The sequence below is a fragment of the Chiloscyllium plagiosum genome, unplaced genomic scaffold (genome assembly GCF_037043375.1).
Source record: "Chiloscyllium plagiosum isolate Xiang-an unplaced genomic scaffold, Cpla_swu_hap1 HiC_scaffold_7, whole genome shotgun sequence".
Lineage (NCBI taxonomy): Eukaryota > Metazoa > Chordata > Chondrichthyes > Orectolobiformes > Hemiscylliidae > Chiloscyllium > Chiloscyllium plagiosum.
In genome coordinates, this window is record NW_028270145.1 from 98,077,636 (window position 1) to 98,102,809 (window position 25,174).

The window sequence follows — 25,174 nt, forward strand, 5'->3', positions numbered from 1 at the left end:
ATCAATATAAACTCTGAAAAGTTATCATTTCAGAGTTTTTTATTGTAATGGAGAAATTTGATATTCTACCAATGTGAAATTTAGTTGTTAAGGGCCAGTGAGTATGATATTAGCAATAACAATGAAGTTATTATGCCATTAAAACTAATTGGTTATACACTTACTACAATATAAATAATGTGACCTTTTACAGAAAGCGTCAAAGTATAAGTACTGGAGGTTTAGGTCAATTTCTAATTGTTTGCATTTTAGGACTGTGCCTGAAAAGCATATCCTCTGGAGAATCACAGCCATTATCTAATAATTTCTGGGTTTAACTCTGTACATGCAGACCTCAGAAGCTGCTGAGAATGTTGTTGGAGTAATCCTCTTTACAAAGGCATATGTACAGGACCATGAGAAACAAATTGTTACTAGTTTTCCTTAAAAGGAGGAGCTCACATGTCGATTGTGTTCTTTGTGACTTCAAAACATTCTAGGTTACTTGATATCCAATGAGGTAGTTTTTCTTAAGTGTATGCATGACAGGCATTCTACATTTGTGCGATATCACAAATGCTCCTTTACGAATGACAGAAAATTTTAGAACAGCATTACTTGTGTTTAGTCCTTTGCTGGGCTAAAACATTTTTGCTGACAGAGTTTGGAAAGTGGGTTGATTTGGGCTGGAATTGCAATGACTGCTTTAAAAGGAAGGCACCGACTAAGAAGAGTAAGTTTTTTTTTCTTATTTAAACCAATCTTTTTGTAGCTGAAATTGAAAATTCAAAAGTAGAATAACAATTAAACTTTTGCCCGAAATGTCGATTTTCCTGCTCCTCGGATGCTGCTTGACCAGCTATGCTTTTCCAGCACCACTCTAAATTAAATGGAGTATCCTGTCAATGGATTCACTGCAAGTACAAAAGTGGAAGGGGGAGGGAGAATGAGATACAATTACAATCATGTTGGGTGTTGGGCCAGAAAAAGCTGACGATATGAGATTTTAGCATCGGAGAGTGTGGTTAGATACTTGGCAGTATTGCATAGTTTGATTCCAGCTTTGTCTATTTATAAAAGGTGTAATAACAAATGACACATCAAACAGAGTCATGATGGATTTATGATGGGGAAATTGTATTTGGCAAATCTGCTGGAATTTTCTTGAACTAGTTGAGTGGATAATGAGGAGCCAGTGGATGTAGTTCACTTGAATTTTCAGAAGGCTCTCGATAAGGTCCCACATTTGAGAATAGCATGCAAAATGAAAGCATGTGTACTGAAATGCATTGAGAATTGGTTGGCAAAGGAAAGCAAAGAGTTGGAATAAATTAGATAATTAGACCCAGATATTATTCTGGCCACCCAAGCTCGAATCCCACCATTGCAGATAGAAGAATTCGAAATCAATTTTTAAAAATCCGAATTAAGTGTCTAATGATAACCATGAATCCATTGTCGATTGTCAGAAAAATATTTCTGGTTCCTTAAGGGAAAGAAGCTGCCTCCTTTCCTGGTCTGGCTTACATGTGACTCCACACCCACGGCAGTGTGGTTGACTCTTAACTGCCCTCTGGACAATTAGGGATGAGTAATAAATGCTGGCCCAGCCAGCGATGCCGTCATCCCGGAGAATGAATAAAGAAAGAAATGGGACTTCTTCAAAGCAGCAAGCAGTGACTTCTAGGACTCATTGCCACAGAAGGCTGTGGAGGCCAGATCATTGAGCATATTTAAACTGAGATTATTAGGTTCTTGAGTATCAAGGGGATCAAAGGTTACAGGGAGAAAGCGGGGGAATGTGGTTGAGAAACCTCTCCGCCCCCACCCCACTCCGGCCTATCACCCTCACCTTGACCTCCTTCCACCTAGCGCATTTCCAATGCCCCTCCCCCAAGTCCCTCCTCCCTACGTTTTATCTTAGCCTGCTGGACACACTTTCCTCATTCCTGAAGAAGGGCTTATGCCCGAAACGTCGATTCTCCTGTTCCTTGGATGCTGCCTGACCTGCTGCGCTTTTCCAGCAACACATTTTCAGCTCTGATCTCCAGCATCTGCAGTCCTCACTGAGAAACTTATTAGCCATGATTGAGTGACTAAGCAGACTCAATGGCTGAATGGCCTAATTTCTGCTCCTATGTCTTATGGTCTTAAGATACTAATCACTGCCTGCTGCTCAGCATATATTAATTATTTGGAAGAAGAAACTGTGTCACATCTCCAAGGTTGCAGATGATGTAAAGCTGGGTGGGGAGGTGAAAAGAGAATGCAGAGATGTTTCAGTGAGATTTGGACAAATTGAGAGAGTGGGAAAATGCATGGCAGATGATGTGTAACCTGGATAAAGGTGAGGTTATCTGATTTGGTAGAAAAATAGGAAGGCAAATTGTTATCTGAATGATGATAGATTGGAAAAGGGAGAGATACAATGAGATTTGGGTGTCCTCTTCCACCATTCACAAAAAGGCACAGCAGACAGTGAAGAAAGCAGATGGTATTTTGGCCTTCTTAATGAGAGAATATGAGTACCAGACACCCAAGGTGTCTTGCTGCAACCATATAAGATATTGGTAAGACCACATCTGGTGTATGTGTGCAGTTTTGGTCACTCTTGTCTGGATATTCTGGATATTGAGGGAGTGCAAATCAGGTTTACCAGACTGAGTCCTAGAATGGCAGGACTGACATAAGCGGAGAGATTGGATTGGTTTGGACTATATTCACCGGAGTTGAGAAGAATGAAGGGGTCTCTCATGGAAACCTAGAAAATTCTAATAGGTAGATCTTTAATAGTGTGACTTGTGAATGCAGTGCCTGAAAGGGTGCTGGAAGCAGGTTCAATAGCAACTTGGAAATTAGATATTTTATATGAAGGGGAATTGATTGGTAAAACCATAGGGAATGGAAAGCAGCGTGGGATTAATTGGATAACTCTTCCAAACCATCAACACGGATGTGATGGGCTGAATAGCCTCTTCCGGTGCTGTATTGTCAAGAGTTTCGACTGAATGTGAGGTTGAAAGGCCAGAACCTTGGTGTTCAAAATCAGCAAGTTCTAGAATGTAGGGGAAGAAGCTGTGAAAAGGTGGATTGGTGGCAGTTTGAAGGGCTCAACAGATGATTTGTTCACTTACGGTTCCTTTCCACTCACCCACCCTGCAACACTGGCCTCCCGAACCAGCACAGACCTGACCGTACTGGCCAAATAGCTTGCTTGACTTCCCACTGCTACAGAGGTGAGAGGCTTAAAGCAGTATGTGTGCTGACCTTCAGAAATCCTGTCAAGAGCCTCTGCCAGCTCCCTGTAGTAAATTCAGCTGTTACCTGAACACTGTCCCTGTCCTGTGTCAGAGAGGCGATGTATGGTGGTATGGTTGGATTTGAAAGGGGGACATCGGAGGGTGGATGGAGTGAGGGTTTGGGTAGGCAACATATTTTAACAGGAGCAGGAAAATCGACGTTTCGGGCCAGCGCCCTTCATCTGGCCCAAAACGTTGATTCTCCTGCTCCTCAGATGCTGCCTGACCTGCTGTGCTTTTCCAGCAACACATTCAGGACTCTGATGTCCAGCATCTGTAGACCTCACTTTCTTCTAACATATTTTAACAAGCAGACCTCATGAAATGCTGCTGATCTGAATGCTGTAAACAGTGCAGTAACCTGAACAGAGAGAGAGAGAGCTTTGAGAAAAATAAATACTCCCCAGTGGCATGTAGAGTCTTGTCAGCTTAAAGCAGTTTGCTTGTCAAATTTGTAACACACACATTTCAGTCTTGTGTATTAACGTTTAATGACCAAAATGTGGCAGTTGTAAATGAAAGATTAGTCTACAGGACAAGAATGTCATTTGTCTTGTCAGACAGGTCCATGTGGAAGAATAACTTGCTCCATGATTAATGGGGCAGGACAACATTTCAACAGGCCTAAAACAAAATCTGCTAATACCTTTACATTAGTGCTAAGGATATGATCTATCATTTTAACACTGGAGTCCAATGAGTATGAATCAACAGTGGTTCCTTTCATCTCTAGTTCTCCTGCATTGAGATGTATGACTTCTGCATACACCGCCTCATTTCCTCCCCTTAACTTGCAAATATTTTTAACGCGGCTGTTCCTTTTGGCTTGGTGCACAAAAGGCTGCTGATGACATTGCCAATTTGTTCCCTTCCATCACTAGAATCCCAAGCATTCATGTCCAGGCATTGCTCCTATTATTTAGTGTGCTAGTTGATCCCATATATAAGTCCTGACTGATTTGGATTTGGCTCTATTCATAATAAACATGAGAACATAGAAATAGGAGAAAGCATAAACAGAAATTTCTGGAAGAACCCAGCATGTCTGTGGAGAGAAAGCAGAGTTAACATTTCTGAAGGGTCACCAGACTCAAAATGTCAACTCTGCTTTCTCCCCCACAGATGCTGCCAGAGTTTCTCCAGCAATTTCTGTTTTGGTTTCAGATTCCAGTATCTGCAGTTCTTTGTTTTATTAACGCAGGGGAAAGCATTAGAGTCTCTCGAATCTGTTTTATCATTCATTAGGATCATTTATATTCCCATTATCATTCATTGATCTGTGACCTAACTCCATTTATTCCCACTCCTCCCGTTTTGCCTCATAACACTTTTGTCTTTGAGAAATCAAAAAATATAGATTTAAAATTGACAATTGAACATCATTTGCTGTTTGCTTAAGCAATTTCCAAGCTTCTACCAGCCTCTGCAAGTAGAAGTGATTCCTTACGTTGACAGCTCAACTGTGTGTAACTTTCTTGACTGCCAACAAGAATGCCACCTTTTAAAACTTGCTTCCGAAGCCTGTGGAGGTCAGTTCAGTACAATTCCACAGGGCTTGCACCTATCCCAACAGCTAAAGTCCCGAAAAGGTTTGGAAAGCAGTTGAAATCTGGTGGGATTAGCTGCCCATAGTCAGCCAATCTTTCCTGCAAGTGTAATGGAGGTGAATGCTCCTCGGCACTACTGAGGACAGAGGGGTTGGGGAGAGGCAGGGTATAGCTTTGAACTTTTAAAATGGGTTTCTGAAACCACGGGATTCTTAGCATTCAACAGATCTATAACAATTTGGTTTGGGGCTGCACGGTGGCTCAGTGGTTAGCACTGCTGCCTCACAGCTCCAGGGACCTGGGCTCAATTCCACCATTGAGCGACTGTCTGTGTGGTGTTTACACATTCTCCCTGTAACTGTGTGGATTTCTTCCAGTTTCTCCGGTTTCCTCTCACAGTCCAAAATGTGCAGGTTAGGTGGATTGGTTATGCTAAGTTGCCTCATAGCGTCCAGGAATGTGCTGGCTAGGTGGGTTAGTTGTGAGAAATGCAGGGATAGAGAAGGGGGGTGGGTTTGGGTGGGATGCTCTTCAGAGGGTCGGTATGGACTTGATGGGCCAAATGGCCTTTTTTCACACTGTAGGGATTCTGTTCTATGATCTGTCATTCTCTCTTTCAGGTACTAGACATTGAAAGGTGATCATGGGTCTGCTTTGGTCCATAGTTTTGGTTGTAAGGTGCTGCAGTGATATCCTTTGCCTTCTGCAATGGCTAGCCAGGAAACTCTCCTGTTCTTGTTCTCTCCTGTGCCTGCCACGGCACACGTTGGAACAGTTTACAAGTTGGTGCTCAATCTGTGGCTGGGTTAGACACCCCTCCATTGGAGTTGGTCTTGAGCCCAGACTCAAAGGCAGGGATGCAACCTACTGCACCACAAGATATTCCTCCTTTTTATTATTTGGGTTATTGTATTTGTTAACATACCAGAAAATTTATTTTAATTGCTTTTTCCTAAACAATGTGAGAAGTTGTGGTACTCTTTCCTGAATCAGAAGGTTGTGGGTTCGGGACCTAGCCCAGAAAGTCAAACATACTCACTCACTCTAGGTAGATGGTCCACTGCGTTACTGAGGAGGTGTTGCCAGGGTTAGCTTTCAGATGTAATTTGGAACTGAGGTTGCCTATGCGCTTTGAGTTGAATATAAAACATCCCATGTCACTATTTGAAGAGCAGGGGAATTCTTTCTCAAGTCCTGACCAATACTTATCTCTAGCAAATGAGGGATCATATTACCATATTAAAGGGCATCCATTGTCAAGACTTTGCATTTCCAGTAATACCACAGTGACTACAATTCAAAAGTAGACCAAATGAGCTGCAGAGTATTCTGGGGCACCCTGAAATTGTGAAAAGTTACAATGTAGATGCATATTTTTCATGATACTTTATTTTCTAGAAACCGCTAATACTTCTTTTTGAGAGTTAGGACTTGGGGGAGGTGAATGTGCAGGATTTGTGCATGGAATTCATTTGGTTGAAGTCACAAATAGTGAAACAGGGCTACCCTTAAAAGCGGAGCAAAAATTGAAAGAAAAGTCAATACAATCTACTCTTCTTCATTTAAGTCAAGAGATGGTGCACCGCTTAAATGGAACTCAGCGGCTGGGATGAAAATATCAGGACATTTCAAGATCTTAGTTGTTCTGAGGAATAATTCAACTCTACAAAATGCTGGTGCGGCCACACTTGGAATATTGTGTACAGTTCTGGTCGCCCCATTACAGGAAGGATGTGGAAGCATTGGAAAAGATGCAGAGGAGATTTACCAGGATGTTGCCTGTTCTGGAGGGAAGATCTTATGAGGAAAGGATGAGAGACTTGGGTCTGTTCTCATTGGAAAGAAGAAGGCTAGGGGGGATTTGATAGAGACATACAAGATGATCAGAGGATTAGATAGGGTAGACAGTGAAAGACTTTTTCCTAGGATGATGACGTTAGCATGTACAAGGGGGCATAACTACAAATTGAGGGGTGATAAATTCAAGACAGATGTCAGAGGCAAGTTCTTTACGCAGAGAGTGGTAAGGGCATGGAATGCCCTACCTGCTAATGTAGTCAACTCAGCCACATTAGGGAGATTTAAACAATTCATAGATAAGCACATGGATGATGATGGGATAGTGAGGGGGACGAGCTGAGAATAGTTCACAGGTCGGCGCAACATCGAGGGCTGAAGGGCCTGTTCTGCGCGGTATTGTTCTATGTTCTATAATTCCAACTTCCAAATTGCATCTGCCTTCCGGGTGATTGACTGACTAGTTTAGCTTCGTTTTCATACCAGATGAAATCCCAGCATGACGTCTCTTTTGGCGATTAGAATTTGCATTTGAACAACTGCACAAATGGTGAAAATAGTATATTCCCTTCCTACTTCCATACTGTGAGGCTCAAAATGATTTCTTAATCTCAGTCTTTTGATTTTCTTGATGCTTCTGCACACTCTCTGTTTTTAAGTGGACTTTGCCATTTAAAAGGCCAAAGATTGAACATGTGTACATAAAATATGGATTATGTGTCTGAGTAACACTTTTGCAATAAAATGGAAGGTGCTGATTTAGAGACAGGTAGTTGGGCTTGGAGTAAAACAAAGCGCTAGAGAAACTCAGCAGGTCTAGAGTTAACGTTTCGAGTCCAATATGATTGAGTTTGGGTGAGTCTGTTTTAGCTGTAAAAGAGGTGGTCTCTTTCCATTTACATGCCTTCTTCAGTTCATGTAGTTCCAATTGCCATTTGTTATGAATCCCTGCTGATGGTAATCCTGGACAAGTCAGATCCCCCGAATAACACCTGACTTGATAGACCAAATTTCTTTTTCTGTCTATTGATAAATAACATAAAAGTTTACAATACAAAGTGGAAAAAATGAACTAAGAACTATTTTGAATTGGTTTAATTACAATAATCAGAAAGAATAATTGAAAGCTTTTACCCTGAACAGCAACCTTGCAGGCATTCATCTTTTATCTGTTCTTGTCACGAACACTGAAGAGGACATGCAACAGGGAACCAATTGATTTTGTAGATTGAGAGAAATTTTGAATTACAAAATCAAAAGGATCACAATGGAATACATCTAAATTGCATATCAATTTAATGACATATTTTCTACATTCTCAAAGTTGAAAGTTCCTTCGGTTATCTCTATACCGTGAACTCTCAGTGTAGTATTATTATTTGGGATTTAGGTTCAAAGGTGGAGGGGAAATGGACTGACTTTTAATACTGTGAAGTTCTGATTTGTTCTATTTTCAAAAAAAGGTCAGAAAGTCATTTTGAACAGTCAGCTGAAGACAGCATTTCCAAGAAATCATGTGACTTTAGCTAAATGAATAGAAAGCCCCTGGAAATCTAGTAGCTAAGGTAAAAGCGAGAGAGTGAAGGACCCAATCACACATTCATCCAGAGAAAATGAGATCTGTAACAGCAGTGATGCAGTTAGTTTAGCAGTCTCCAAAATAGTCAGGGTGGGATGGAGGAAGTCCTGAGTTATTAAAAAGAAAACACAAGAAACTGAAGGCATTGATGGTATCAGAGGAAAAGACAAGTTTGTGGAGCCCATGTCCAAAGTTATACGCCAGCATTTTCAGTTTGTCTTTAGATTAACGTTTGTACATTTCAACTTGTGTCATGCATTCCAAATCAAAAATGAGTGATTAAACTGTTGTTTTTGTTCTAGAACATTCTGTGACATTCGTCCAGATGGTGTCATCTGGCATGTGAGCGCTGTATTTCGTGGGAAAGCATCATGGTTCCTCATCTGCTATCTATTTGGGTAATAACCTGGTGGTGACAGGAGCGTTATGCAAAAGGGAATTGGCCAACCTGTGTGGAGGCAGCTCTCCCAGTCCAAAGCAGCACCACTGGAACGATACAAGCATGGCTGTTGCATCTACGAGGGATACATGTATCTTTATGGTGGTCGGAGGCAAACTGGGATGAGAGATTTTTGGAGGTACAACATTGGTAAGATGTTGGATTTTCACTTGATTTGATTCTGTGAATACTCACTGTCTTTGACCTGTCGCTGGCATCGGGTTTTGGCTGACTGCATCTAAATAAGAATTGACTGTTAACTAAATAAAAACCAAAAGAACTGTGGATGCCGTAAATCGTAAATGGAAATAGAAGTTGCTGGAAAAGCTCAGCAGGTCTGGCAGCATCTATGGAGAGAAATCAGAGTTACTGTCTCGGATCCGGTGACTCTTCCTCCGAACGGAAGGGCCACTGGAGCCGAAATATTAACTCTGATTTCTCTTCACAGATGCCGCCAGACCTGCTGAGCTTTCCCAGCAACTTCTATTTTGACTGTTAACTAGTTCTACACAAGCACTCGAGGTCAGACTGGGAGTTTAGCTTGTACAGAAGTAGGTAGGTAGATTGATGTGTGGTGAATGGGTACTTAAACAGGAGATAGATATATCCAATATTATTATAGCTGAAGGTTGAATTCCCAGTCTTGTGTAGGATGTGACAAGTTTGGGAAAGGGAAAGGAAATTTTGGGAAAGATTGCCAGGGTGATAATCTCCTGAATGATCAGAGACATGGAGAGCTACCAGTGAGTTACTCATAGAGTCATAGAGATGTACAGCATGTAAACATGCCGATCCCAGAGAGCTATGGATGCTCCGTGGTTGAATCTACTTTCAGCTGGAACAGACAGAGTTTTTCGGGAAATCCAGGTCCTTGTACAGAATGTGGAATACAGACCCAAGATCGTCTTTGACTGTATTGAATGTAGAAGTCAAAAAGAGTGGTGCTGGAAAAGCACAGTCAGGCAGCATCCGAGGAGCAGGACAATTGACGTTTCAGGCATAAGCTTTTCATTGGAAATGTGGGGAGGCCCAAGAAGGCTGAGAGATAAATGGGAGGGGGTTGGGGTTGGGGGGAAGACAATCAGTGGATGGAAGTGGGGGGGGTGATGGTGATAGGTTGGAGAAGAGGGTGGAGCGAATAAGTGGGAAGGAAGATGGATGGGTAGGACAGTTCAAGAGGATGGTGCTGAGTTGGAGGGTTGAATCTGGGATAAAGTGAGGGGAAAAGAGATGAGGAAACTGGTGAACTCCACATTGATCCTGTATGATTGGAGGGTCCCAAGGCGGAAGATGAGGCATTCTTCCTCCAGGCGTCAGATGGCTCGAGTTTGGCGGTGGAGGAGGCTCAGGACTTGCATGTCCTTGGGGGAGTTAAAGTGGTTGGCAACCAGGCAGTGGGGTGGACAAAGAAACTGCAATGCTGGATTCCAAGGTGGACAAGCAGGAGACTGGAAGAACACAGCAAGCCAGGAAGCATCAGAAGGTGGAGAAGTCAATGTTTCAGGTATAACCCTTCAGGACTGCGGATGGATGTAAGGGAAGCTGCAGATAAAACGGGTGGGTGGGGGGGAAGGGTGGTGAGGTGGGGATAGGTGAACACAGGTGGAGGGTACAAGCTGGTTGGTCGATTAGAGGAATGGAAGGGAGGGGGAGGGGCTGGGAAGGAAGTCAGGTGATGGGAAGAGAGATTATTTGAAATTGGAGAACTCAATGTTAAATGTCCCGGGCTGTAGGTAGCCCAGATGGAAGATGAGGTGGTCCTCCAATTTGCAGTTTGATTTGTTGTGGCAATGGAGAAGGCTAAGGATGTAATGTCGGAAAGGGAGTAGGAAGGGGAACATCGAGTAGACTCCACAACCACCTGATGAAGGAGTGGCACTCTGAAAGCTAGTGCTTCAAAATAAACCTGTTGGACTATAACTTGGTGTTGGGTGATTTTTAACTTTGTCCACCCCAGCCCAACACCGGCACATCCAAATCATAGATAAGAAGTGAGTTTAGCAAGGCAAAATGAAATATGTTTTAATCAGTGAGCCTGAGAAATAAGACTGGTGAGCTGAGGGGACACAGACAAAGGCAGTATGATACCATTGTCATGACCGAGACTTGGCTGTTTGGCAGCTTTCTCTTTACAACCACTGGTTATAGGTTAATCAGACAAGTTGGAGAGGCGGATTTGCATATTGATCAAGAAATCAAGTACAGCAATAAGGAAGGATGATATCTTGAAAGGTTCATCAAATGAGGCCAAATGGGTAGAAATAAAAAAAGAGGTAAAAAACACGCTGTTGGATGTGTACTATACACACCCACACAGTCAGGGAGAAATAGAGGATCAAAAAAATGGAATTCAAGAATAATGAGGCTGTAAAATCAAACTAAGATGGTTTTAGTGTTCAATGTAGGGAGGAAACAAATGCTTTATTTTCTTCCAGGAGAATGTTTTTGCGTGTTCAACAGTACATAGAAAGCCTAACAGGGATGGGCAGTTCTGGACCTGATATTCAGAAATGAGCCCAGGCATATCAATTTGGTGATCCTTTTGGTGATAGTGATCATAACTCATGTACATTTAAGATAGTTAAAGAAAAGGATAAATATGGGCCAGAAATACATGTACTAAACGGCAGAAAGGCTAATTTTACTAAGACAGGACACCATTTGACCCAGGTAGACTGGGAGTAGCTATTTACAGATAAAAATGTTAGAGCAGTGAGAGGTATTCAGGAGAATATTGCGAGAATACAGGGATAAAGTTGTTCTCATAAAGACAAAGGCTAGGACCAAGAACAGAGAACCCTGGATAGCAAAGAATATAAAGTTTAGAATTAAGGAAAAAGAGAGATTTGTGGCAGATACCATGACTGAACTGGTCCTCACTCTTAACAACTCTCCTTCCAATCGTTCCACTTCCTCCAAACCAAAGGAGTAGCCATGGGCACCCGCATGGGCCCTAGCTATGCCTGCCTCTTCGTTGGATATGTGGAACAGTCCATCTTCCGCAGCTACACTGGCACCACCCCCCACCTTTTCCTCCGCTACATTGATGACTGTATCGGCGCTACCTCGTGCTCCCACGAGGAGGTTGAGCAGTTCATTCACTTTACCAACACCTTCCACCCCGACCTCAGATTACCTGGACCGTCTCAGACTTCTCCCTCCCCTTCCTAGACCTCCCCATCTCTATCTCGGACGACCGACTCAACATGGACGAATACTATAAACCGACTGACTCCCACAGCTACCTATATTACACCTCCTCCCACCCTGCCCCCTGTAAAAACGCCATCCCATATTCCCAATTCCTTCGCCTTCGCCGCATCTGCTCCCAGGAGGACCAATTCCAAAACTGTACAACCCAGATGGCCTCCTTCTTCAAAGACCGCAATTTCCCCTCCGACGTGGTTGACGATGCTCTCCACCGCATCTCCTCCACTTCCCGCTCCTCCGCCCTTGAACCCCGCCCCTCCAATCACCACTAGGACAGAACCCCACTAGTCCTCACCTACCACCCCACCAACCTCCAGGTACATTGGATCATCCTTCGTCATTTCCGCCACCTCCAAATGGACCCCACCACCAAGGATATATTTCCCTTCCCACCCTATCAGCGTTCCGGAAAGACCACTCCCTCCGCGACTCCCTCGTCAGATCCACACCCCCCACCAACCCAACCTCCACTCCCGGCACCTTCCCCTGCAACCGCAAAAAATGCAAAACATGCGCCCACACCTCCCCCCTCACTTCCCTCTAAGGCCCCAAGGGATCCTTCAACATCCACCAGAAATTCACCTGCACCTCCACACACACCATTTACTGCATCCGCTGCACCCGATGTGGCCTCCTATACATTGGGGAGACAGGCCGCCTACTTGCGGAACGTTTCAGAGAGCACCTCTGGGACACCCGCACCAACCAACCCAACCGCCCCGTGGCTGAACACTTTAACTCCCCCTCCCAATCCGCCAAGGACATGCAGGTCCTTGGCCTCCTCCATCGCCAGACCATGGCAACACGACGCCTGGAGGAAGAGCGCCTCATCTTCCGCCGAGGAACCCTCCAGCCACAGGGGATGAATGTGGATTTCTCCAGCTTCCTCATTTCCCCTCCCCCCACCTTTTCTCAGTCCCAGCCCTCAGACTCAGCACCGCCTTCTTGACCTGCAATCTTCTTCCTGACCTCTCCGCCCCCGCCCCCTCTCCGGCCTATCACCCTCACCTTAGCCTTCTTCTACCTATCGCATTCCCAACGCCCCTCCCCCAAGTCCCTCCTCCCTACCTTTTATCTTAGCCTGCTTGTCACACCCTCCTCATTCCTGAAGAAGGGCTTATGCTCGAAACGTCAATTCTCCTTCTCCTTTGATGCTTCCTGACCTGCTGCGCTTTTCCAGCATCACATTTTTAAGCTCTGATCTCCAGCATCTGCAGTCCTCACTTTCTCCTAGCAGATACCATGGGCTCAGTATAGCAGACTCCATGGAGGAATATAAAGAAGTGGGCGGGGGGGGGGGGGGGCGGCGGAGTCTTAAAAAAGAAGTTATGAAAGCAAACAGAGTGCATGAGAAAACGTTGAGAAGGTAGAATAAAGGTAAACCCTAACGGAGTGATTAGGACCGAATTTGGACTATAGGGCGCGTGTAGGCATAGTCCTCAATTGATACTTTGCATCAGTCTTCACAATGGAAAATGATGATTCAGGTGTACTCTTCAGGATGGGGTACTATGAAATATAAGGAGAAAGTATCATAGAGCGAAAGGAGGTGCAAGCAGATTTAGTAGCCTTTAAAGTGCGTAAATCTGCAGGCCTGAATGAAATGTATTCCAGGCTATTGACAGAGGCAATGGAGGAAACATCAGGGAGTATTTTTCAAATCCTCTCTGGCCACAGATTGGTATTAGAAGAGTCATAAAGTTATACAGCACAGAGATAGACCATCTGGTTTAACTCATCCACACCAACCAGGTATCCTAAACTGATCTAGACCCATTTGCCAGCATTTGGCCCATATCCCTCGAAAGCCTTCCTATTCATGTATCCATTTAGATGCCTTTAAAATGTTGCTTAATGTTGTAATTATACCTCCCTATACCACTTCCTCTGGCAGCTCATTTCACCCTCTGTGTGGAAAAAGGTACCTCTTGGGTCCCTTTTAAATATTTCCCCTCTCACCTTAAACCTATGCCCTCCAGTTTTGGACTCCCATAACCTGGGGAAAAGACATGGGCTATTCACTCTATCCATGTCTCTCATGATTCTATAAACCTCTATAAAGTCACCCCTCGGCCTCCAACCATCCTATTCAGCCTCTTTCTATACCTCAAACCCTTCAGTCTTGTGTTGTGAAACTTGAAATGGTTCAGAAAAGATTTACAAGGATGTTGCCAGGGTTGGAGGATTTGAGCTATAGGGAGAAGTTTTGAATAAGTTGGAGCTGTTTTCCCTGGACCGTTGGAGGCTGAGGGGTAACCTTATAGAGGTTTACTAAATCATGAGGGGTATGGATAGGATAAATAGAAAATGTATTTCCCCTAGGGTGGGGGAGTCCATGACTAGAGGGCATAAGTTTAGGGTGAGAGGAGAAAGATATAAAAGAGACCTGAGGGGCAACTTTTTCACAGGGTGGTATGTGTATGGAATGAGCTGCCAGAGAAAATGGTGAAGGCTGGTACAATTGCAACATTTAAAAGGCATCTGGATGGGTATATGAATAGGAAGGGTTTGGAGGGATGTGGGCCAGGTGCTGGCAGGTGGAACTAGATTGGGTTGGGATATCTGGTCGGCATGGATGAGTTGGCTGTAGGGTCTGTTTCCGTGCTGTACATCTCTGTGACTCTAAGTTAAACAGCATGTTTCCTATAGCAGGGAGTCCAGAATTGAATGCAGTATTCTAAAATTGGTCTTACCAATGCCCTGTACATCTGCAACATGACGTCCCACCTTCTGTACTCAATGCACTGACCAATACAAGGCAAGTGTGCCAAATGCCTCCTTCACCATTCAGTCTACCCTGCGACTTCACTTTCAAGGAACTATGCATCTGCATTCCAAGGTCTCTTTGTTCAACAATACTTCCTAGGACCTTACCATTAAGTGTATAAGTGTTGCCCTGATTTGCCTAACCAAAATGCAGCAACTCACATTTATCTAACTTAAACTTCATTTGCCACTCCTTGGCCCATTGGCCTATCTGATGACGGTCATGTTGCACTCTGAAATAATCTTCCTTACTGTCCATTGCACCACCAATTTGGTGTAATCTGCAAGCTTACTAACCATACTTCCTTTCTTCACACCCAATTCATTTGTATAAGCGATAAAAAAAACAGTGGACTCAGCACCGATCCTTACGACATACTGCTGGTCGCAGGCCTCCAGTCTGAAAAACAGCCTTCCACCAGTATCCTCTATCTCCTAATTTCAAGCCAATTTTGTATCTAATTGGCTAGCTCCCCCTGGATGACATATGATCTAACCTTTGCTAACCAGTCTACCATCCAAAACCTTGTCAAACACCTTGCTGAAGTCCATATCAACAATATCTACGGCTCTGCCTATATCAATCTTCTTTGTCACCTCTTCAAAAAAAAACTCAGTAAAGTTAGTGAGGCACTATTTCCTTTGCTCAAAGCTATGTTAACTATCCTCACTCAGTCCTTGCCTTTCCAAATGCATGTAAATCCTGTCCCTCAGAATCCCCTCCAACTTAATCGCTACTGATGTCAGGCTTACCAGTCTATTGATTCCCTGGCTTTTCCCTGCCACCTTTCTGAAACAATGGCACCATATTCGTCACCCTCCAGTCTTCTGGCACCAAGCCTATGGCTGTCAAAGATACAGATATCTCAGCAAAGGGCCCAGCAATCTCTTCGCTAGCTTCCCACAAATTTCTGGGATACAACTGATCAGTCCCTGGGGATTTATCCTCTTCTGTAATATGAACTCTTTTCAAGACATCAGTATTTATTTCCCCAAGTTTCCTAGCATCCATGTCCTTCTCCACAGTTAATACTGATGCGAATTATTTAGTATCTCGCCCATGTCCTGTGGTTGCACACATAGAAAGCCTTGTTGATCTTTAAGGAGCCTATACTCTCCCCAGTTACTTGTTTGCCCTTAATGTATTTTGTATAATTTCTTTTGATTCTCTTTAACCATTTTCACCCGAGCTATCTCAAGTCCCCTTTTTTGCCCTCCTGATTTCCCTCTTGAGTTTACTTTTGCTGCCTTATAGTCTTCACTCAATCCTAGCTGGTAATACCAGCCTATGCCTCCTCCTTTTTCTTGACCAGAGCCTCAATTTTTATGGTCATCCAGCATGCCCTACACCTACCAGACTTGCCCTTTGCACTGACAGGAACAGGCTGTGGCTGAAATCTCGTTAACTCATTTTTTGAAGGCCTCCCACTTTCCAACTGTCCCTTTTTACCTGTGAATGGCCTCCCCCAAGCAACGTTTGAAAGTTCATACCTAATACGGTCAAAACTGGCCTTATTCCAATTTATAAATTTTACCTTTCGATCAGGTCTATCCTTTTGCACCACTATTTTAAAACTAAGCATTATGATCACTTGCCCCAAAGTGGTCCCCCCAATATCTCATTCATTGCCCTGCCTTATTTCCCAAGAGAAAGTTAAATTTTGCTCTTTCTCTTGTAGATACATCCACATGTTGAATAAGAAAACTTTCTTGTGCACACTTAACAAATTCCTCTCCATCCAAGGACTGGGGAATTACTAATACCTTCCCATTATCTTAGGAAGGGATAAACCAGGACATGACAGACCAGTCCATCTGACTTCAATGGTGATGAACTAATTAAAAAAGTTGAAGGACAGGGTTTATCTACATTTAGATAGTCATGGATCAGTTGGGATAGTCAGCATGGGATTTCTTAAGGGAGGAGAAAGTGAGTCTGCAGATGCTGGAGATCAAAGTTGAAACTTTATTGCTGGAACAGCACAGCAGGTCAGGCAGCATCCAGGGAACAGGAGATTCGACGTTTCGGGCACAGGCCCTTCTTCAGGAATGAGCAGAGAGTGTTCAGCAGGAGAAGATAAAAGGTAGGGAGGAGGGACTTGGAGGAGGGGAGTTGGAAATGTGATAGGTGGAAAGAGGTCAAGGTGAGGGTGATAGGTCGGAGTAGGGTGGAGGCGGAGAGGTCAAGAAGAAGACTGCAGGTCAGGAGGGCGGTGCCGGGCTGGAAGGATCCGGCTGAGACAAGGTGGGGGGAGGGGGGATGAAGAAACTGGTGAAGTCCAAGTTCATCCCCTGCGGTTGGAGGGTTCCCAGTCGGAAGATAAGACGCTCCTCCTCCGACCGTCGGGTTGTTGTGGTTTGGCGGTGGATGAGTCCAATGACCTGCATATCCTCGGTGGAGTGGGAGGGGGAGTTGAAATGCTGTGCCACAGGTTGGTTGGGTTGGTTCGTCCGGGTGGCCCAGAGGTGCTCCCTGAATCGCTCCGCAAGTAGGCGGCCTGTCTCCCCAATATAGAGGAGGCCACACCGGCTGCAGCGGATGCAGTAGATGATGTGGGTGGAGGTGCAGGTGAATCTGTGGCGGATATGGAAGTTTCCCTTGGGGCCTTGGAGAGAAGTGAGGGGGGAGGTGTGGGCGCAAGTGTTGCACCTCCTGCGGTTGCAAGGGAAGGTGCCGGGAGTGGTGGTTGGGTCGGTGGGGGGTGTGGATCTGACAAGGGAGTCGCGGAGGGAGTGGTCTCTACGGAAAGCTGATAGGGGAGGGGAGGGAAATATATCCTTGGTGCTGGGGTCTGTTTGGAGGTGGCGGAAGTGACGGCGGATGATGCGCTGTACATGGAGATTGGTGGGGTGGTAGGTGAGGACCAGTGGGGTTCTGTCCTGGTGGCGGTTGGAGGGGCGGGGCTCAAGGGCGGAGGAGCGGGAAGTGGAGGAGATGCGGTGGAGGGCATCGTCGACCACGTCGGGGGGGAAATTGCGGTCCTTGAAGAAGGAGGCCATCTGTGTTGTACGTATTTTGAACTGGTCCTCCTGGGAGCAGATGCGGCGGAGACGAAGGAATTGGGAGAATGGGATGGCGTTTTTACAGGGGGCAGGATGGGAGGAGGTGTAGTCCAGGTAGCTGTGGGAGTCGGTAGGTTTGTAGTAGATGTCCGTGTTGATTCGGTCGCCTGAGATAGAAACAGAAAGGTCTAGGAAGGGGAGGGAGGAGTCCGAGACTGTCCAGGTGAATTTGAGGTCGGGGTGGAAGGTGTTGGTGTAGTGGATGAACTGTTCAACCTCCTCGTGGGAGCACGAGGTAGCGCCGATACAGTCATCAATGTAGCGAAGAAAAAGATGGGGGGTGGGGCCAGTGTAGTTGCGGAAGATGGATTGTTCCACATACCCTACAAAGAGGCAGGCATAGCTGGGGCCCATGCGGGTGCCCATGGCTACTCCTTTTGTTTGGAGAAAGTGGGAGGATTGGAAAGAAAAGTTGTTCAGGGTGAGGACCAGTTCGGTCAGTCAAAGGAGGGTGTCGGTGGAAGGGTACTGGGTGGTACGGCGGGAAAGGAAGAAGCGGAGTGCTTTGAGTCCTTCGTGATGGGGGATGGAGGTGTACAGGGACTGGATGTCCATGGTGAAGATGAGGCGTTGGGGACCGGGGAAGCGGAAATCCTGGAGGAGGTGGAGGGCGTGGGTGGTGTCACGAACGTAGGTGGGGAGTTCTTGGACTAATGGGGACAGGACCGTGTCGAGGTATGCCGAGATGAGTTCGGTTGGGCAGGAGCAGGCTGAGACGATGGGTCGTCCGGGGCAGTCAGGTTTGTGGATTTTGGGCAGGAGGTAGAAACGGGCGGTTCGGGGTTGTGGGACTATGAGGTTGGAGGCGGTGGATGGGAGGTCCCCTGAGGTGATGAGGTTATGGACGGTCTGGGAGATGATGGTTTTGGGCAGGAGGTAGAAACGGGCGGTTCGGGGTTGTGGGACTATGAGGTTGGAGGCGGTGGATGGGAGGTCCCCTGAGGTGATGAGGTTATGGACGGTCTGGGAGATGAGGGAGGGTCATGTTTGACAAATTGGATTGGATTGAAGTTTTTGAGGAGATAACCAAGAGTGTTGATGAGGATTATGAAATTGATGTGATTTACATGGACTTTGATAAGATCCATCATGGCAGACTGGTCAAGAAAGTAAGATTCCATGGGATCCAATATAAAGTTGTACTTTGGATTCAAAATTGACTGAGAGGTAGGAAGCAGAAGGTGATGGTAGAGGGATGTTTCTGTGACTGGACATATGTTTCCGTTGGAGTTCTGCAGGGCTTTGTGCTGGGACCTTTGCTGCTTATGATATACATCAATGGTTCCAACAAGAAATCTGTGGATGACACAAAATTTAGTAAGTTATGTAAGGTGATGCACTTGTGGAGGGTTATCAAGGAAAGGGATTGCACTATGAATGGTAAGATCCTAAAAAAATACTGAAGTTCAGTGGGACATTAGTGTGCGTATCCACAAATCCCTGAAGGTAGGTTGAAATAAAACGAATGATTGCATCTGCCTGCTTGGACAGATGCAAAACATCCTGTGGCACTATTTTCAAGAAGGGCACAGTCTCCAATCTCTAGGCCAAACTTTATCCCTCAATCAACTTCGGAAAAAGAGGTCATCTGGTCTTTATTACATTGCTGTTCATGGGAACTTGCTGCGTGCAAAAACTGCTGCCAGGTTTTCTACTTTACATCCATGATTCCACTTCAAAGGTATTATGAATGTGGACAGTGGTTTTTTAAAAAATGGAATTTTGTAGATTTGGAATGATGGGCTAATTAAAATACTTGTGCATAGACTGGAAAAATGAAATGATTACACCAAAATATAATCTTATCACATTGTCAAATCGGCTCGAAGTGCTTCATGTACAATGAACAGTCGTGTCAACAAAACTGCATAGAGATTCAGTGTCCAAGAGGTTTCATCAAAGGTAGTGATATAAATAAGTGGGGAATCTTTTTTTTTGATGATTGGGACAAGATGAGAAACTCCTCTTCTTCAAAGAGTCCTGTGTAATATTTAACAGGCCCTTGACCTGGAAAATGGAACCTTTTAAATGTCTCATTTAATAATTTATTGCATCCAATTACAGGAACCTTGAATCCAGCCAAAGCACAGCAAATATTTAGCAGCAAGTATTTGTCTGCACGGAGCTGGTGATCTGAGTCACAACAGGTGGTTGTATGAAAAATTTAGGATATTTACGAATATAAAGAGAAAGTTTCAACATAAATTTTACTTTGCAGAATTAAGCAATCAAATGCTAAAAGTATTTGTTAATTTTAATGAAATGACGTAGATGTTTACAGGACAAGAGGAGACTATTCGACCCATCATGTCCATGCCAGTCAACAAAAATCCAACTGCACTAATTCCATTTTCAGACTTGGCATCCTAAGTAAATATCCAAATGTTGTTTAACAGTTACAGGAGTTTCAGGATCAACATCCTTTCAAAGTCAGAAGTCATACGATCCTAGGTTATAGTCGCAACAGGTTGATTTGAACTCAGACTTTCAGAGCGCTGCTCCCTTGTCGAGTTGGGTTTCAGGTTACTTCACCTGACAAAGGAGCAGCGCTCTAAAAGCTAGTGATTTTAAATAAACTTGTTGATTTGTAACCCTGGTGTCGTGTGACTTCTAACTTTGTCTTGGTAAAAACAAGGGCTGCAGATGCTGGAAACCAGATTCTAGATTAGAGTGGTGCTGGAAAGGCACAGCAGATCAGGCAGCATCCGAGGAGCAGGAAAATCAATGTCTATTCCTGATGAAGGGCTTTTGCCCGAAATGTCGATTTTCCTGCTCCTCGGATGCTGCCTGACCTCCTGTGCTTTTCTAACTTTGTCTACACCAGTCCAACACTGGCACCTCCACAACATCCTTTCAGGCAGTGAATTCCAGATTCCCTCAACCTTCTGAGAGAAAACAAATTCTTAACTCTCCTCTTAGCCATCTACTTCTCATCATAAATCTGTGCCCCCGATTATTGACTATTGTAGTAACTTAAAGTACCTTCCTATCAATCTTATCCATGCCTGTCATGATCTTTATACATCTCTATTAGGTCCCTTCTCAGCCTTTGCTGCTCCAAGGAATATAATCTCAAGATATCTAATCTTTCCTTATAGCTTAGATGCTCCAGCCCGGTCAGCATTCTGATAATTCTCCTCTACACTCTCTCCCTGCTGCAGTCATATCCATCCTATAATGTGGTGGCCTGAACTGCACGCAGCACTCCATTTGTGGCCTCGTCAGCATTTTAAATGATTTAATCATAACCTCTATGCTTTTGTATTCTACGTCTTGGCCAGTAAAGGTAAGTACTCCATATTCCCTCACAGCTATCTTATGAGGTGATTGTGACAAGGTCAGCCAGGTGGATGTCACAGAATATGAGTTCCCTGATGAGTGCTGTTAACCTGGTCCAATCAGGGAGCTCTGGCTGACAGATCACACCTGCACACACACAACATGGGTGCTGGGGAAAAAAATAAGCACTACCGCAGTTAGGCGGTAGTGTGGGGGTTAAAAAAAAGGATTGTCAGAGATTTAAAAAAAACAGGATTGTTCTGCACCTGGGCCTGGCCAAACTGGCCATAAATAGGTCCAGGCAGCGGGCCATGGAGGGGGTCGTTAGGGCCGACTGCCTGCCCCTCTTCCGCGGTTACGTTAGAGCCGGGTTTCTCTGGAAAAGGAGCACGCAGTATCCACCGACACCCTGGAGTTATTCAGGGAGAGGTGGGCGCCGCAGCGAGTGGAGTGCATTATTTCCCCCTCCAACTCTATTTTGATTTGATCTCAGCCCTCCCCTTCACTGTTTGATCACACAGCATTGCCCTTTGATGTGAAGGGCACTGCTTGTCACAGGCCACTCGGGTGTTTCCTTTCTTCCTGATAGTGGAAATTTGAATAAAGATTCGTGTACCTTGTGTCATTCACTGTGTCTCACACCTGCACACACACAACGTGGGTGCTGGGGGAAAAAATAAGCACTACCGCAGTTAGGCGGTAGTGTGGGAGTAAAACAAAAAAAAATGAAAAGACTGTCCAAAAAAAACCAAAAAAAGAATAAACAGGATTGTCAGAGGTTCTGTTCACCCTGTGAGCTGGCTCTGAGAGAGGTGGATCAGTTTCAAATACAATGCATGTATAAATAAAGGGTAGTTCATAAGTATAAGATACAAAAAGAGAATTCGGCCATTCGACCATGGCTGATATGCTCCTCACCCCATTTTCCTGCCTTTTCTCCATAATCCTTCAACCCATTACCAATTAAATATCTGTCTAACTCCTCCTTAAATTTACTCACTGTCCCAACATCCACCACACTTTGGGATAGTGAATTCCACAGATTCACAATCCTTAGTTTCTCCTCAACTGTTTTAAATTTGCTACTCCTTATCCTAAGAATGCTGCACAAGAAGAAGCATCCACTTCTTGAATGCCTCAATTTGATCTGCCCTCATTTTTCTAAATTCCAGAGAGTATAGGCTTAAGCTATTACTATTAAGCTATTACCAGCCTCTGTGGAGTTATTTCAATCTAAATTCCGGGATTTGTGGATATGCACACCGATGTTCCCCTGAACTTCAGTATTTCATTCATGTTGTAATCCTTTTCCTTGATAACCTTCTGCAAGTACATCACCTCGCAGTGTAGCACATACTCAGAGGTGCAGTGGTGTGTCAGCCTTGTGCTCATTTCTTGAGTGGGACTTGAAGCTTCTGACTCAGAAACAAGGGTGCAACTCACTGAGTCATGGCTCACTCTCCAGACAAATCATAATGCTTAAGTATATTAACTTTACTGAGAAAAAAGAAGTGGACTTACAATATTTATATGGGCCTGTTTTCTGAATACATATGGTTGGCAAATTAATTTGATTGCAGAAGGGAAATTGGAATAAGTGTATTTACAGAGCAAGAAATTGAGGTAATGTCCTAAAGTATTGAGAAGTTAAAGACTTCTTGAAGCACAGTTTAGTAACTTGGCACATTTTAGAAGCATTAAAGGATACAATTTCAGTATAGTCTGATAAAAATACATCTCTTTTTATTTTCTTAAGGATTCTGCTTCTTAAGCTCCCAATGGCACGGCTGTGATGTGCACTGCAGGAGTTTCCCCATTCGGGTGTCACCTCACTACATTAACCAGGGGCAGCACAGGAAGTTGTTGTGCTGCAGGGTATAAGGTGTAATGTTCAGCTCTGCCTCTGTGTGCCTGACACCGCAGTGTTGTGGGCAGATTTCAAAAGTTCTGCCAGATTGAGTAATTTGTGAGGAGAGTGACTAAGCTGTTTTAACGTTGCAGGTGCACGGCTAATCATGCTAAGAACATACCAGGCCCTTCCCTGAAATGTGGTTCAGTTCTTTCACTTGGTTTTGAACCTTTTGATCAAAGTTACTGGGGCTTTTCAAAAGGCCCTGTACTTAACCTTGTCAAAGGAGCTTCACTGAATGACATGGTGTTGCCTTGCAGCATACCTTCATGTTGTGTTTGGTTTGGTTGATTAGTCTTCTATGCATTGTAGTCTGCAATTATATGTTTTCACACTTCAAACTTTTGCATCTCTTTAAACAGCAAAGATAACTAAATACAAAAGAAATGTTTAACTGGGAGAAGCATGATCGGACATAATTGTTAGGGAAGGTTTAAAGCTGGGGACCAAATGAGGTGAGCATCACTGAATCCTGACAGTGTGGAAGCAGGTCATTCAGCCCATTGAGTCTACAACGCCCTTCCGAACAGCATTCCACCCAGACCCACCCTCCGCAACTTATCCTGGTAACCCTGCATTTCCCATAATCCACCTATCCTACACATCCCTGGATTCTATGGACAATTTAACAAGGTCACCTAAGGGACAACGTTTTCACACAGAGGGTGGTATATGTATGGAATGAGCTGCCAGAGGAAATGGTGGAGGCTGGTACAATTGCAACATTTAAGAGGCATTTGGATGGGTATATGAATAGAAAGGGTTTGGAGGGATATGGGCCGGGTGCTGGCAGGTGGGACTAGATTGGGTTGGGATATCTGGTCGACATGGACGGGTTAGACCAAAGGGTCTGTTTCCATGTTGTACATCTCAATGACTCAAACCACCTAACCTGCACATCTTTGGACTATGCGAGGAAACAGAAGTGCTCAGAGGGAACCCACGCAGACACAGAGCGAATGTGGAAACTTGACACTGTCACCTGAGGCTGGAGTCGATCCTTGGTGCTGTGAGGCAGCAGTGCTAACCGTTGAGCCCCATGCTGCCCCTTACAGACAGAGGGTGAAGCACTTGCACAAGGGAGGGCTCTGGTGGAACATTCCAAAAGGTGAGGCTGAAGCTGAAGCAGCAGTGAAGGGAGACTAGGGATGCAAATCATAGATGTGTGTTGAAACACAGGGTTGAAGGAGGTTACAAACCTCGGAAAATAAAGGAAGGTCTGTCGATGAGAAATAGGATTTTGGAACTGATATGGTGAGAGATGGAAATATATTGAAGGCTGGTTTATTGAAGATTTACGGAGGTGGGAAGCTGAGTGCTTGGGAGTTCTTTGTCCAGTCCTCTGGATTAATTCTTTGGTAATATAACCACTAGGTTATCATATTCAATGCTGGGTGAATGGTATTCAGGGTTAGGAAGGTGTAAGCATAATGCAGCTATCGAAAATACCAGTTTCAATTCTATTATAATTTCCCATTAACTTCTAACTTATACTCCGATCACAATCCTGTTATTTCGGTTTTGCTTTGCATGGCTCTATAACATCTCGCTTATGTCTGGAAATAGTCTGCAACATTTCTGGTATCTTTTTTCTCAATCCTTACGCTGTCAACAATATGAGTTATTTAACAAGGTGCCTGGTCAGAGTAATTTTTAGACACAAGGTAATCTTCTGCTAACTTTTAATCATTCTTAATCCCTTCTCTCTTGCATTGTCCCGATGTGACCAATCCCCTCCTTTCCTGGCATTTGATTCCTAAACTCCCCAAGCTTCATAACTGCAATTTTACTAAACCCATCTCTTCCTAATGGAAATGTGTAGCAATATGGTTAATACTTCTGTATTTTTCAGCTCAGAATGACTGGGAGGAGTTGGACAGGGCAGCTGGAACTGCACCAGAAGAGTTGGAGGAGCCCTCGTTGGTAGCCCATGAAGTAAGAATGCAGTAGATGCGATCCAACATGCCTTGGATCTGTTGCAGGCAGAACAAATGTTATATCAGATTGGATGCTCTCAGTGTGGGCTATCAAAACCTTACGTGACCAATTTAAAATATGTCTGCACTCTGTACTGAAATAGCTTTTTTAACCACCGATGCGAGGACTGCAGAGTGGCCAGATGTGGTTTTGTACCTACAGTTTGTTAAGCAGTGTGATAACATTCTGATCACTGATGGCATGAGGAAGTAAATGGCTCAAGGCATATGTACTTTCTGAGAGAAAGCAATGTCTCATCAGCTGTACAGGTCAACTGCAAGTGGGTTGCACTTGGGATGGTCACAAAAGAAATTTCTCACATGAGCCGAT

At 44.4% G+C, this 25,174-nt stretch overlaps 1 protein-coding gene across 5 annotated transcripts in view; it reads left to right on the top strand.

Annotated features, from left to right (window-relative positions):
* klhdc3l (kelch domain containing 3-like) overlaps positions 1-25,174 on the top strand; it is a 65,114-nt gene that overhangs the window by 15,793 nt on the left and 24,147 nt on the right. For all 5 annotated transcript variants that reach the window (XM_043694214.2, XM_043694218.2, XM_043694219.2 and 2 more), the window contains 2 exons: positions 8,504-8,790; positions 24,720-24,802. In XM_043694214.2, coding sequence (XP_043550149.2) covers positions 8,628-8,790; positions 24,720-24,802 — 246 coding nt within the window. In that variant the 5' untranslated portion in view covers positions 8,504-8,627. The remainder of the gene's footprint in view (positions 1-8,503; positions 8,791-24,719; positions 24,803-25,174) is intronic.